At 57.1% G+C, this 14,595-nt stretch overlaps 2 protein-coding genes across 3 annotated transcripts; one reads left to right on the top strand and one right to left on the bottom strand.

Moving 5' to 3' along the window:
• Nucleotides 1-294: 294 nt before the first annotated feature.
• LOC113917471 (adenylate kinase isoenzyme 1) lies at nt 295-3,473 on the bottom strand. Its single transcript, XM_027585254.2, is given in 5 exon segments — nt 295-589; nt 1,831-1,995; nt 2,623-2,736; nt 3,305-3,418; nt 3,420-3,473. Coding segments are annotated over 4 exon segments (420 nt in total). The 3' UTR covers nt 295-589; nt 1,831-1,857.
• A 1,735-nt stretch (nt 3,474-5,208) lies between these two features.
• Nucleotides 5,209-14,527, top strand: GTF2F1 (general transcription factor IIF subunit 1). Of its 2 annotated transcripts, none has more exons than XM_027585251.2 (12): nt 5,209-5,568; nt 5,650-5,696; nt 6,266-6,338; nt 9,600-9,793; nt 10,798-10,968; nt 12,295-12,479; nt 13,049-13,202; nt 13,290-13,468; nt 13,575-13,648; nt 13,729-13,867; nt 14,071-14,188; nt 14,272-14,527. In XM_027585251.2, exons 1-12 carry the CDS (start codon nt 5,557-5,559, stop codon nt 14,474-14,476), a joined length of 1,551 nt encoding a protein of 516 aa, XP_027441052.1. In that variant the 5' UTR covers nt 5,209-5,556; the 3' UTR covers nt 14,477-14,527. The 2 variants fall into 2 exon arrangements, with proteins under 2 accessions (XP_027441052.1, XP_027441051.1); XM_027585250.2 differs by having other exon boundaries at nt 5,210-5,568; nt 13,287-13,468.
• Nucleotides 14,528-14,595: the final 68 nt, after the last annotated feature.

Here is a 14,595-nt window from a genome sequence, read left to right as displayed (position 1 = left end):
TGCACTTCAAGGTCAGCACTGTTACTTACAGCACTGCATTCCCCCAAATGCCTTTTTCTACTTTTTGCCGGGCGGGGAGGGCGGGCAGTGAGAGCCCTTCAGTGAATGGAAAGAGAGCACCCCTTGCTCCGGAGGTAACTAAAATCAAATACGCAGCAATGCTAACAGTCTGGTTGTGATACTGGACGATGCCACCCCCTGGGGGGAACTGGGTGAAAGGTACAGGGCAATTTCCCGTGAGCCTCTAATTAACAAAAAAAATTTTTTTAAATATATAATTATTTAAGTCTGCTTCTGTGAACAGGGGAGTTTCCCTGCAGGTGGCACTTTTGGGAGAAACAGGGACCCAGAGAAATGGGTCCCGTGTCTGGGCGTTTCAGGGCGACTGGTCACGGATGCTCCAAGCAAGTCCAACCTGACGATAATCATCGGAGCTGCACGTGGTTATCTGGTCCTCCTCGCCGCCCCTTGTGCAGAGTGCTTCCTGGTGGGGAGTCCCCGCGTGCTCATTTGACATAGGCCACCCACCCCGGGGCCTCGGCTCCCTGGAGCGGTGTTCTCAGACAGGTGCACAGGTGACCGAAGCAATCTTGGAAACAGACAGGAAACTGTCTCAGGAATCAGCCTTCCCCATCTCCCCACATCGAGGAGATGCCTGTAGCATTTCTGTCCATATTCGCTGTTGAGGACACTAAGGCTTGGGAGGCCGAGTCTCGTGCGAGTCACAGACAGGTGGAGAAAGTGACCGAGTGTGACCCGAGCTCCAAACCCACAACAGCATCAGAGACCGCCCTAAAAGAGACACTCCAGCCCAGCAGGGTCGGGATGGAAGGACCAAGCTGGGTGCCTCCGGGGACCCCTGGACAGACCAAAGGCAGGGGCCTCCAGGGTCCTCAAAGGTCAACAGGGGCCTGGCAGCTCACAGAGATCTAGAATATTCTCCTAACCCAGAGCCCTGTTTATTTCATTTTTGCACTTTGGGCAGCCACACGGGCACAAGAGGAATGCATGCGTTCTGCTCCTCTTAGCATAAAACCCCAACACAAGTATGATCCTACATGGCAGATGGCACTCGGCCTCCATGATGGAGAGGCAACCTTCCAGGGGTGTAGCGGGGAGACCACCGGGAGGCGGAGAAAGGTCCCCCACTGACATAGTTAAAATCTAGGCCTCAGAACCAATTGCTGTGGTGTAAGGCCTGCGTCCACCACCTAAATTATGTGATCCCAGGCAAGTCGCCCGATCCCTCTGTAAAAAAGCAGGATGCTGATGGTGCAAGAAACATTTTTTCTGGAACATTCCGAAAGATCAGAGCTCCTCCGTGTAGTGTCAAGAACAGCGCTGGGCTCAGGAAAAAGCTCAAGATGCATTCATGCTGCTGTTGCCATGGGGACATGCAGGCCCTGCGCCTGCCAAGTCAGGCGATTTTCAAGGGAAGCTGGGAGTTTTGATGTGGCATCTCCTGAGTTTTGAAGCTTGGCCTTAAAAACCTGTAGAGTCCAAACCAAACCCATCGGTGGACCACATGGGGCCTGAGGGTCAGGGGTGTGCAGCTTCTGGTCTGAGACTTTGCGGCACCTGTGGAGTCCGCTGAGCTGGCATCGAGGGCTGGGGCCTACTGTAGGGTGGGCGCCGGCCCAGGGCTCATAAGGATGGAGAGATTCATGAGCCCGGCCTTTGCCCTCAGAGCGCCCAGACCAGGAGAGGGAGCCCAATATTTGCCCTGAGAGTCATTTCAATGAGCCCGACAGAAATTGCTCCCAAGAAGGTGCAGACAAAGGGCAGGGCCCCACCTGCCCCAGCCCTGGGCAACCTCTGTTTGATTCCCACCTGGACTTCTTTGAAGGCATTTCGACCCTATCCAGCAAGTTCTGGAAAAGCCTGGAGGCTGACGATCTGCCAGTTCCTCTTGTCCTGCTCGGCTGTTTCCAGACGCTCCAGCCATGGCTGTTCCGGCGTGTGGATGGGCCTTCTCATGAAGTCAGCGCTGCTGGCCTGCAGAAGTAACCTGAAGAAAGGTAGTCCGACTCGCCAGCACTGGCTGGCTCCTCCTTGCACAGCTCAGTTGTCCGATGTCCTCACTTCAAGGAGGCCAATGGGGACCACCCAACCCAAACAGCCCATTGAGTCCCTCCAGGATGTCATTCTGTCTCCGGCTCTTGACTGCATTTACTGCTGCCAGAAACATCTCTCTTTTGTTCAGCAAGTCATGCATTGGTCAGTGCCTGTCTACTGGCATCCTAAGAGCAGGGACTGAGGCTGTCCCATGAACTCCTAAGGACAGAGCCTGTTCTCTACTGTTTGGGGACAGGTGGTTAAATACATAGATGAACGAATAACTATACTCCATCCTTGTGGCCCAGAGAGGATGCTAAATCCACGTGCTACTCAGTGGGCAGATAATCTATGTGCAGGAAGATACTAATATGACTGTCCCGGCCAGCTCACCAGGTTCTAGAAGCTTCCAACAATCTCCTGACTGTCCCTTGATAATATAAAATGCCACTGCCCCCTCACCATCTCCTCTCCCCCGAGTCTCACCCCTTCTGACTCCATCTGAGGTGGGGAGGGAGGAGTGGCTTCACACCTCACCACACACTCACACCCCCTGGGGTCACTCACAATGCGCTCAAACCCCTTGGCCTGCCTCAGCTCCCGCAGGAAGCCGTCAATGAGGAAGCCCCGGCTCTCTGGGCGAGATAACATGGTGTTGCAGATCATGTCTAGGATGATGCCCTGGGAAGGAAAGGGGTGGCGGCTTCAGTGCCCCGGGGTCCCTCACCTACATGGCCACCTTGTCAAGTTCTCTCCCTCAGTTTGGACTTCAGCTGAATCCGGGGAGTACCTGCCCTCTCCAGGGCCTGGGATTCTGGGTCTGCTCTCGTGCCCTGGGGCGACACTGATGCACAGATCCCATCTACTGGGCAAGTGGCTACTGTGTGCCAGGTACAGGGGTGACCTTCATTTTACAGGTGAGGAAACAGGTACAGAAGGGGCCGGTGATAGAGACACCCAAGGTCACAAAAGGAATAAATACTAGCAAACTTTACCGAGTGCTTGTGAAGTGCCAGGCACTTTGCCACATGCAATGACGTCAGCCAACCCTCACTACAGACTCCTGCTGTGGGTCCAGCTGGTCTCCCCTTTTTACAGGTGAGGACACGGAGACTCAGGGCAGCAAGGCAGTGGCCAGGCCAGGAGCCGTGGCCTTCTGGGCCTATCTGCTTCCACAGGGCTTCCAGGGAAGCTCATCCTAATGTACCCCCTTTCTCTTCCCTCTGCCCCGGAGCCTGTGAGCTCTCACCATGGGCACCAGGAGCCCCTGCAGCATGATGTTATGGATCTTCCGGCCCCGCTGGGTGCTGCGTTGGGCCTCCTGCCGCAGCAGCTGGCCCAGCCCCACATGGCAGAAGCCATTATTTGGTCGCCATGTTCTTGCACTGTGTCCCTTTGCCACAACCTGGGCCACCCATCACGAAGATGATCACGGGGTACTTGAGGATGTCTGGGGGGCCCAGGGAAGAGGTGGGGAGAGGGTTTGGTGCCTGCAGGGGCCAGCATGCACCGATGTGACTGTGTCCACAGCCTAGTGTGTGTCCTTGGTGAGTGACACCGGACACGGGTCTCCTGGCATACCCACTTTTGCCCTAGGGTGGCATCTGGGGGTGCATATCCATGCCCAATGGTATATCCAGGCATGGCATGCATTAGTGCTGTTATGGGTCGCTGTGAAGCAGATGTGAATTTGAGCAGGCCAGGCCCTCTGCACACAGCATCTCCTTGAAGAATCTCAATGACTCTATCATCCCATTCTACAGTTGTGGAAACAGGCTTAGAGCAGGGCAGGAACTTGCCCATCCTCCAGACCATCCCATACCACCCTCCTCTTCCTCCACTCTGCTCTAGCCCCAGTGGCCTCTTCTGTCCCTTAAACTTGCCAAACTCAGCCCTCTCCTGCTGTGCCCCCTGCACAGTAAGTCCCTCCTCCACTGCCCTCAGGTCACAGCCCCCCCGCATCACGCTTTCTCTAAGAGACTCCCTCCCCATCATTCCATCCCAGAGCCCCATTTCTTCCACAGCAGCGGCCATGATCAGCAATGATTTTGCCTGTTTACTTGTTCTTGTCTGTCTCCGCCGCCAGACTCTATACTCCATGAGGGCAAGGACTATTTCTGTCTTGCTGGTCCCTATGTTTCTATTAATTGGCACAGTTCCTGACTTATAGTAGTGGGTGATGAGTAAATGAACGTCCACGGCTACCAGGCATGACCATGGAGTGCAGTAGTTTATAATGCAATGTTAGTGTCTTGCTTCCCTCCACCTTGGCTTAGTGAATTCCTAGCAACTCACAGGGCCCAGCTTAAATCTCCCCTCCTCCCTGAGACCTGAGAGCCAGCTCTTCTTTTTCCCTGTGGCAGCCGTGTTCCCTCCTGCTTGTAGATGCCATTTTCTGAGACTGTCTCCTTCACTACACTCTCATCTCCAGGCCAGGGAGCTAGTTTGACACATTCACCCTGGAGTGCCCGGAACCCCGCACAGCAGGTGCCCACGTGGATCAAAGCATGGCTGTTCCTTGAGCATGTGCAGTTGTGTTACTATCACGGGGGGGGGGCGGGGGGGGAGGGGGCTGTTACTATCACGGGGGGGGAGGGGGCGTGTGCACGCTGGACTTGGGGTGTGGGACACCTGCAGTCCCTCATGCCCTTCACAGCCTCCTTCCATCCCCCCCACCCCAGTGGGCCAGCCGCGCCCGCGATGTCACCCTTTTCCTGGGGTCTCAGGGCCCTGCCCATCTGGGGCAGCTTGGACCTCCACAGACCCATCCCACCAGCGGCCCGTGGGGTGGTCGCGCTCCATCCCTACCCAGGCCCTGACTCTTCCTGGCTTGGCTCAACGTCACAAGGGCCCGATCATTTGGCGAGATGATGAAGTGTCCCCGGGGCAGAAGGAGGAAATGAACCCAAAGAGGCTCAGGTGGAGCCGCAGCAGCTTGCTGCGGAAGAGGCCTCGGTCGCTATAGCGACGCGCCCTCCTTGCACTCACTTCCGGAGTGGAGTGGCGCACGCGCTGGGCGCCCGCGACCTCGCGAGGAAGGCTAGTGTCTCCCTCCCCTCCCAGGATGCCCCGCGGTTCCGGGTGTGACGTCGAAGGAGGCGTGGCCACATGGCTGATTAAATTAACCGCGCTGTATAGCGAGGCGAGAACCCCCCCCCCCCCCCCCCCCCCGCCCCGCGCGAGCGGTAGACGGTGTGATTGCTAGCTCGGGTTCGGGTTGGGCTCTTCCTTCTGGAAAGAGACGGGGGTACGTGAGGCGCAGGGAGGTTGCCATCGCGACGCGGCCCGAGTTTCGTTTCCAGGTTAGGCGCAGGCGCAGACGTGGCCGGAGTGGTCCCCGAGACGGACGGCCGACTGAGCACCGCCTCTGGGGAGCTGCTCCTGGGATCGGTGGCAACCGGGCTTGGGGTCCTCGATCGGGGCCAGAGACCCCGACACCGCGAGGGCGGCTTTCCCGGGCCGGAGGGACGCGGACCGGACCCGAACCACCGATCGTCACCCATGGCGGCCCTCGTGAGTATGCGGCGGAGTTGGGGGGTCCCGGCGGCGGCCTCTGCAACCCCTCACTCACCGTCCTTCCTTCTCTACCCGCAGGGCCCCAGCAGCCAGAACGTCACTGAGTATGTCGTTCGAGTTCCCAAGTAAGTCCCTGAGCCCTCTTCCCACTTCCCCCGAGAAGGGATCAAAACCTTCCTGAGCTTCTAGGCATGCCTGGCACCTCCTGTGATTCTCCCTCCTAACTAGCCAGGGACCTGGGGACAGGGCTGGGGTTGAGCCGAAGCCTCTGTGGGGGCATCCTGTGTTTTGAACAGAAGGAATGAATGGATAAACGAATGAGTACATTAATAGGCGGTAGGATGCAGCCTCCTGGCCTGGCATTCCCTCGGGCAGGAGTGCCTTTTCCCCAGTTGTGACTCCTTTGTTGGTCCTCTGGAAACCCGGTTCCAGGATTTTCCTCCTCTGGGAAACATTCGCTGCCTGCCCTCCCCCATCCCCAGGGCAGAATTCCCCATTATTCCCACATCTTGGGCTACCCCAGGTCTTTGTGCCTCCTTCTGCTCTTCTTCAGCATGGGTTGGGGGAGTACGGATCTGTTCCCTGTCAGACTGGGAACCCCTGAGGGCTTTTGTGGGTCCCCAGCTTTGCTGAGCCAGGGAGTGTTTGTTAAATGAATGAAGGACTGAGCACTGCCTCTACTTGCCCATTCCAGAAACACAACTAAGAAATATAACATCATGGCCTTCAACGCAGCTGATAAAGTCAATTTCGCTACCTGGAATCAGGTAAGTCCCTGTTGTGAGTGAGTGCGAGAACCTGATCCTGCACTTGGTGGCTGCAATAGATGCTTAGTTATAGTAGTAACTGAGGCTTGGTTTCCTCCACGCGCCCTGAGTGGAGATAAGATGATGTACTAAGGCCCAGGCTGAGCTGCTGGGTGTCTCTGTGAGGAAGATTGGGCAGGCCCCACAGGAGGCCTTGTGAAAGGAAAACATTTAGAATTTGTGTCCACTGACAGGCATTTTTGGTCTGGAGTTATCTGGGCAAGGGAGGGGGCTGCATCCTGCAGATGGTTTTTGGAAGCTGTCTCTCTCCATTGGTGCAGCTATAGCAGAATACCCCGGACCGGATGGCTTATAAACAACACACGTTTGTTTCTCACAGTTCTGAAGGCTGGGAAGTCCCAAGATCAAGGTGCCAGCAGATAGATTTTCGGGTCTGGTGAGGGCCTGCCTCCTGGTTCATGGATGGCTGTCTTTTTACTGTGTGCTCACCTGGCAGAAGGGGTGAGGGAGCCCTCTGGGGCCTAAGGGCACTCATCTCATTCACGAGGGCTCCACCCTCATGACCTAATCCCCTTCCCAAGGCTCCACCTCCCGAAGCCATCACCCTGGGGGTTAGTTTTCAACGTATGCATTTTGGGGTGGACCACCAACATTCAGTCTATAACAGAAGCCATTAAAGGGTTTTAAACAGGGCAGTTACAGTGATCTGGGTGCTGTCAGGAGACAGGCTCAGACAAAGGGTGTGCAGGGTGGAGGCATCGGCTGAGGTCCAGGGGAGTGACCTTTGGGCCTGGAGCAAACAGCGGTTAGAGAAGTGAGTGGATTCTAGTGTGTTTCGAAGTGGAGCCAACATGATTTGTTAAGGATTGGATGTTGAGGGGTGACAGGGCCAGATGGATGGAGTATTTGAGAACTCTGGTCCCGACATCATATGTTAGACATCCAGGTGGAGATGGGAAATAAGCAGTTGAGCATATGAGTTGGGAGACTGGCAGGGAGCATCTGGGCATTTGGAGCTGCATTTAAAGCCACGGAGCCTGAACCAGCCCAGCAGAGGAGTTGGCCCCAAGTCTAAAGTCGGCAGCTTCAGACCTTCGCTCAGTCGGGTGGCTCCTACTGCTCACTCTTGTTTTCCAGCACAGGTCTCTCTTTGGACTATTTTTAAACGTCACTTCATCTAGTTGAGCAAATGAGGCCATTGGACATTGGGCAGGTGAATGCTTGCCCAGGGCACCCTCTTCCGTTATAGGGTGCCTGCCTCCCAGCATCTCCAGCTGCACACCCGTTCATACACAAACTAACATGCTCCCCCAAAGTCAGGTCTCACCTAAATTATCCAGAGAGGGTGCAGGGTTTCCAAATCCCTGATCACTCAGTGGGGGGACATCCTTTATCACTAATCATCCAAGAGAGAAATAACCCACCCATCGGGGGTACCCAGCCCCCAAACAACACTCATCGCTAAGAAGAATAACCTGGTAAATACTTTGGGAACATACCACCTACCATCCCTCATTAAGTAGGAGGGCCCCTCTCCCCCGACCCATGAGAACCCAGAGGAGCCTACCCCTCAGTCACCCATCATCTTGAGGTGCAGCACCTGAGTCGTTATCACCTCTTGAGACACGTGACCTCCTAGCCACTAGGAACGTGGGGGTTACACATACCCCATTCCCTGATCATCATGGGGGGACATCGCTCATCACGCCTTGTTTTGACCACCTGGAGGTCACACCCCCTGAAAATCTAGTCACGGGGAGATACAGCCCCCAGAATTCTCATTGACTAAGAGGCATACTCCCTAAAAAACTTAGGAGGATTACATTCCCTGCGGAAAAACGAATCCACTGGGTTCTCACTAATCACCCGAGGGAGGGGGCAGGTACAGGCGTCTAAGCGCTGTCAACCACAAGGGACATCCCTTCCCCCAGTAGCTTCTCCTCACCCACGGCAACTCGTGAGCGGAACCCACCCCCTCCCCAGATGCATTCTTTGCAGCAGCTGTCCCCAGAGACGGCGCCCTGGGCTAGTGGTGAACCAGCCCAGCCGGGGCCCTGCCCTCTGGGGTGACCGCCTTCAGAGAATCAGGCCTGTTTACCCCCCTTTAGTAATGAGGCATACCCTGAGCTGGCTCCCAGAAAAGGAGGTGCAGGAAGGACAATGATTCCTCCCATCCCCTGGGGATGCCCTAATTCTGGCCCCAGCCTGGGTAGCTTGACCCGGGATCAAAGGCTAGCTTGGTAGCCATTTTCCCTCCTATTTCGAAGCTTTTGTTCCATCGTCCTCCAGCGTGTGGTGGTGTTGACTGTTGAGAATTTCCGCCACGCTCATTCTTGTCCTTCATATCAGGGGTCAGCAGGCTTTTTCTTGAAGGACCAGCTAATTATTATGCTTGGCTTTGTTGGCTGGTGTCTGGTACAGCCCTTCTGCCCCGCCCCGTACATGGTAAAGACACAGTGATATGTAAATGAGTGGGCGTGGCTGCACGCTAATAAAACTTCGCTTCCCCCCCCACCCCCCATCCCCGCCACTTCCTGGATGCTTGTAGGATCTTTTTTGTTCCCAGCCATCTGAAGTCTCTTGACAGGGGGAAGTAACATCGGTCCTTTGCCTTTTTCAGCTAACATGTCTTCGCAATCGTTCCACACTCTTGGCCCCTCTCTTTGGCTCTTTGCTCTTCCGTTGTGTGGAGACGGGCCTGTGTGTTAAGCGAGTCCCCTGCTGATGTGCGTTAGATTCACTTCCGGTCTTTTGCTGCCGCAGACAGTGGCGCAGCCAACGGCCCTGTGTGTGTGGCATTTCACCTCCGCCCTCTGGAGGAGGCAGCTTGAGGGAAAGCGGTGTGCGCGTCTGAGAATTTCTAATTGCTGCTGAATTGCCTGGAGATCCAGACCTGGAAAGCAGCCTTTAATGGTGTCTAAATGCAGACAGAGAAGAGGAGTGGGCCGGTTCCAAGCAGGTTCTTTTCATTGTCTTTGCTTTTGTCCTCTCACCAGAATGATCCGTTTTTAACTGTTGATTTAGAAATAGTTTCAGACTTTGAAAAGCTGCGAAGTAGACATAGTATAAGGCTTACCCACCTCCCTTCACCCAGATGCACAGAGGGCCAGTATTCTACCCCTTTTTTTTGTTTTGCTAAGCAGGAGGTTGGCTTTGAATGTCTGCAGCTCAGCCTGGGAGAGGGGGTAAGGGGTGCTCTTGCGGGGGCGGGCACCCTGCTGAAAGTGTCTTTTTACTGCCTGCCCTGCCCTGTTGCCCCAGGCCCGGCTGGAGCGAGACCTGAGCAACAAGAAGATTTACCAAGAGGAGGAGATGCCTGAATCCGGCGCAGGCAGCGAGTTCAACCGCAAGCTTCGCGAGGAGGCTCGGAGGAAGAAGTATGGCATCGTCCTTAAGGAGTTCCGACCCGAGGACCAGCCCTGGCTGCTCCGCGTCAATGGCAAATCAGGCAGAAAGTAAGCGGTGGTGCAGTGAGTGCCTCCCGCGTCCCCCTTGTGTCCTAACTCCATGGGGCGTCCTCTCTTAACTCCCATGGCTCTCGTGGGGTTTTATTTCTGAAGATGAACCAAGCCGATGCTCATGCAGGATCTCTAGGGACCAGGGTGTGGGAAGCCTGAGAACCCGCCCTGATCACACACAGCGAGGGGTTGCCTGGAGACGGGGTTGTGAGGATTGGGAGGTCGGGTGGATGGAGGGCACTCCAGGAAGAACAGCACGCACAAAAGCACGGAATGGCCTGCAGAGCTCTAGGGACTATCACAGGGCGGGTGGATGGTGCAGGACAGTGGATGCCAGGATGCAGCTGGACTGTGGGTGGGCCGGGGCCCTGGGGAACCTTGAAGGTTGTAGGCAGGGAAAGGGCACTCTATAAGATTTCCCAGACTTTTAGGGCAGAGAAGGGTGAGGGTAGAGGCCAGGAGGAGGCTAGTAGTAGTTCAGTCATGAGGAGGAACATGGAGGCAAATCCGGAGGGGTCTGACTGCAGGGCTCCTGTTTCACAACTAATCTATCATGGTCCTTCCAGAAAGGACCATGGTACATACAATGAGGGGAGCCCTGAGCTCGCTCTTTGAGGTGGGGAGTGCTGGGCCTGCTTTCCAGACGTGGAAATCGAGGCTCACACAATTGAAGGGCCAGCCCAGGGTCTTCTGACCTTGAATTTTTTTTTTTTTTTAAGATTTTATTTATTTGTTTGAGAGAGAACACAAGGGCAGGGAAGAGCAGAGGGAGAGGGACAAGCAGACTCCCCGCTGAGTGCGGAGCCTGATGTGGGGCTCAGTCCCAGGATCTCGAGATCATGACCTGAACCAAAGTCAGACACTTAACCAACTGAGCCACCCAGGCGCTCCTGGATTTTGCTCAGAGAACCCAGGTGGTTCTGGAGCGGGGGTAGGCCAGGGGGCATAGGCCAGCAGGGGGCTGATCCTGAGGACCAGGCTGTGACCATGACTCTCTGCAGGTTCAAGGGCATAAAGAAGGGAGGTGTGACAGAGAACACGTCCTACTACATCTTCACCCAGTGCCCTGACGGGGCCTTTGAGGCCTTCCCCGTGCACAACTGGTATAACTTCACGCCTCTGGCCCGGCATCGCACACTCACTGCTGAAGAGGCCGAGGAGGAGTGGGAGAGGTGAGTGAGCCTGGGCAGGCCTGGAGGGAGGCAGGACCCAGACGTTGTCCTCTCCCAGCTCCCCAGAAGGGGGCTGAAACACTTGGAAATGGGGTGTGTCACCATAGCTTTCTGTGTGACTGGGAGCTGGGTATTCAGTGGTGACAAAGCCACACTCCACCAGGCCCTCGGGGAGTTCTCAGTTCAGTGGGGAAGACAGACACGGAAGCATCAGGGACACACAGGGCCTTGAGAGAGCTGAGGAGGGGGTAGCTGAGCTGAGTCCTGGAGCAGGAGTTGGCAGAGCAGGGGAGGGTCTCCCTGGCCCACTTGGCTTCCCCCCAGGCTTCCCCCCAGGCAAGAGGGCTATGCCTGGATCACCTACAGGTGAGATCTATATAATGTAAAGTTTACCATTTAACCATTTTTAAGTATCCACTTTAATGGCATTAAGTACATTCACATCATCGTACAACCATCACCACCATCCATCTCCAGAACTTTCTCATCTTCCGATACTGAGTTTCAGTCCCCATTACACAGTAACTTTTTGTCTCCCTCCCCTGGCTCCCACCATTCCACTTTCCATCTCTGAGTTCGACCTTTCTAGGGAACTCTCATGAGTGGGATCATGCAGTATTTGTCTTTTTGTGACTAGCATATTTAATTCAGCATAATGTCTTCAAGGTTCGCCCCTATTGTAGCATACGTCAGTGTTTCATTGCTGTTTTTTAATTAAAAATAGTTTTAATAGTAAAAAAGACATAAAACTTACCATCTTAACCATTTTTAAGTGTACCACTTAGTAGCGTTAAGTCCACTCACATTCTTCTGCAACAGAAGAGTATCACTCCTTTTCACGCCACTGTTGAACTTTGTGCTCTTAGATACATTAATCGTAAGACTCTCCTTAGATGCAGTCCTATTTTTTAAAACTTTTATCACCATGGTAAATAGAAACACCAGTCTTGTTTGTCATAAAAACAAAGGCACCCATAAACTACCATAAAAACACACGGATGTGGATACACTGTGGCCAAATTCTGTTGCCTGAGAAAGGCCCTGAGTTCGAGAGCGATGCTGGGATACCAGCTCCACACTGGGACCTTCTCCTTGAGGGACACAGGGCAGAGAGGGCGTTGAAGAAGGGCCAGCTCTCCCCAGGTGATTTCAGGGTGTTCCATGCCGTGGTTGTGAGTCCTCTGAGGTCAGATCATCCCTCAGATCGCTTAAGTCCTGTCTGTGGTTCCCCTTTGGGGAGCGCCTGGTGGAGATGCAGGGGGAGGGCCAGGTATCTGGAGCCAGGCCCCTCGTCACCGCCCACCGTGCCCCTCCCCCTGCCCACAGGCGAAACAAAGTCCTGAACCACTTCAGCATCATGCAGCAGCGACGACTCAAGGACCAGGACCAGGATGAGGAGGACGAGGAGAAGGAGAAGCGGAGCCGCAAGAAGGCCAGTGAGCTGCGCATCCACGACCTGGAGGATGACCTGGAGATGTCGTCTGACGACAGCGAGGCCAGTGGCGAGGAAGGTGGGGCCGGTGGAGCCCCCTGGGTGGCTGGGTCGTACTTTGTCAAGGCGTCTTGAGTGATGACTCAGGGAGGTTAATGCCACTGAAGGCAGGTTGAATCCCTCACAGCCCGCTGGCAATGAGGGCGTGACGCAGCGGGCTCCACGGGCCCCTGGGGAAGCACCGCAGTCGGTAGGAGGCAGAAAGCAGCGACGGGCACGTCTCAGCGGTGGCCTTTATCGGGACTGCCGCGGGATGGGCAGTGCGGGGGGTTGGCGGCGAACCGCTTCCAGATCGGCCTGTTCAGATAGTCCTGGCAGGCCCTGGGCTACACAGGGGTGGTTTCTGGTACCCGGTACGGGGGCGGCGGGGGGGGCCTGGGGGCTGCAGGGAAGAAGATGGTGGCCCTGAGGATGCGGGGGAGAGAGAGGGAGTTGGCGGTGGAGACTTGGACTGGTCGGGTTTGCGCGTGCGAGGCGAGTGCTCGGGGGAGTCTCTCCCTGGTCAGCGCGGGCCCCCAGCATGTCCAGACATCCTCGGATACACCCATGGGGACGCGCGCCAGCCTGCGCCCCGCTCTGCTCCCCCAGGTGGCAGAGCCCCCAAGGCCAAGAAGAAGGCACCACCCCCCAAGGGGGGCAAGAAGAAGAAGAAGAAGAAGGGGTCCGACGATGAGGCGTTCGAAGACAGCGACGACGGGGATTTCGAGGGCCAGGAGGTGGACTACATGTCCGACGGCTCGAGGTGCGGCGGGCGGCGGGTGGGAGGCCCCGGGCCGGCGTGGCGCCCCGCGTTCCCTCACCCTCCTGCTCGCCCCCGCTCTTCCAGCAGCTCCCAGGATGAGCTGGAGGGCAAGCCCAAGGTCACGCAGCAGGAGGACGGCCCCAAGGGCGTAGACGAGCAGAGCGAGAGCAGCGAGGAGAGCGAGGAGGAGAAGCCACCCGAGGAGGACAGAGAGGAGGAGGAGGAGAAGAAGGGGCCCCCGCCTCAGGAGAAGAAGCGCAGGAAAGGTAGGTGCGCCCGCCGCCCCCCGCAAACTCCCAGAGCCCCTCGTCTGGGGCGGAGCTGGGGCGGGCGGGCGCCGTGGCACTGACGTCCCCCCTCCGGCCCGAGCAGACAGCAGCGACGAGTCGGACAGCTCGGAGGAGAGCGACATCGACAGCGAGGCGTCCTCGGCGCTCTTCATGGCGGTAAGGCCCGGCCCCGGGGCGGGAGCCGGCGGGCGGGCCGTCCCGTCTCTAGACTCCCATCCCCGACCCGATCTCCGCAGAAGAAGAAGACGCCCCCCAAGAGGGAGCGGAGGCCGTCGGGTGGCAGCTCGCGGGGCAACAGCCGGCCGGGCACACCCAGCGCGGAGAGCGGCAGCACCTCGTCCACCCTGCGGGCAGCCGCCAACAAGCTAGAGCAGGGTGAGCAGCCTCGTCCCCCTCGACCTCCGCTCGCCGTCCACCCGCGCTCCCTCGTCCCGCCTCAGGACCGGAGGCCTATCCGCCCCCGAGCCCCCTGCATGGGGGGGGGGGTGGGCGGAGCGGAACGCTGGCACCCCCTCCGCCTGGGCGCCCAGGGGTGCAGCCGCCGGGCACAGGACTCAGCCCCGCCCCTGCTCCCCCAGGCAAGCGGACGAACGAGACACCGGTGGCCAAGCGCTTGCGGCTGGACCCCGGCCCCCAGAGCCTGTCGGGGAAGTCGACCCCTCAGCCCCAGTCCGGGAAGTCGACCCCCAGCAGCGGGTAAGTCGGTGAGGGCAGCAGGGCCAGGGCAGGGGCGTGCAGGAGCCTCCTGCTGACGCGGCGCCCTGCCCTCGGCCCCTCAGGGACGTGCAGGTGACCGAGGATGCCGTGCGCCGCTATCTGACACGGAAGCCCATGACCACCAAGGACCTGCTGAAGAAGTTCCAGACAAAGAAGACGGGGCTGAGCAGCGAGCAGACGGTGAACGTGCTCGCCCAGATCCTCAAGCGGCTCAACCCCGAGCGCAAGATGATCAGCGACAAGATGCACTTCTCCCTCAAGGAGTGACGGGCTCCGGCGCCCACCCGCCTGCCCAATAAACAAGCTCCGTCTCTAGAACTTCCTGGGTGCTCGTGTTGTCTGGCCCCTGCCCCCCTCCCAATCCCAGAGCGCCGCCTTGTCAATTC

The sequence above is a fragment of the Zalophus californianus genome, chromosome 1 (assembly GCF_009762305.2).
Source record: "Zalophus californianus isolate mZalCal1 chromosome 1, mZalCal1.pri.v2, whole genome shotgun sequence".
NCBI lineage: Eukaryota > Metazoa > Chordata > Mammalia > Carnivora > Otariidae > Zalophus > Zalophus californianus.
Note: the sequence above shows the minus strand (reverse complement) of the source record. Positions and strands in the feature narration are given on the sequence as shown.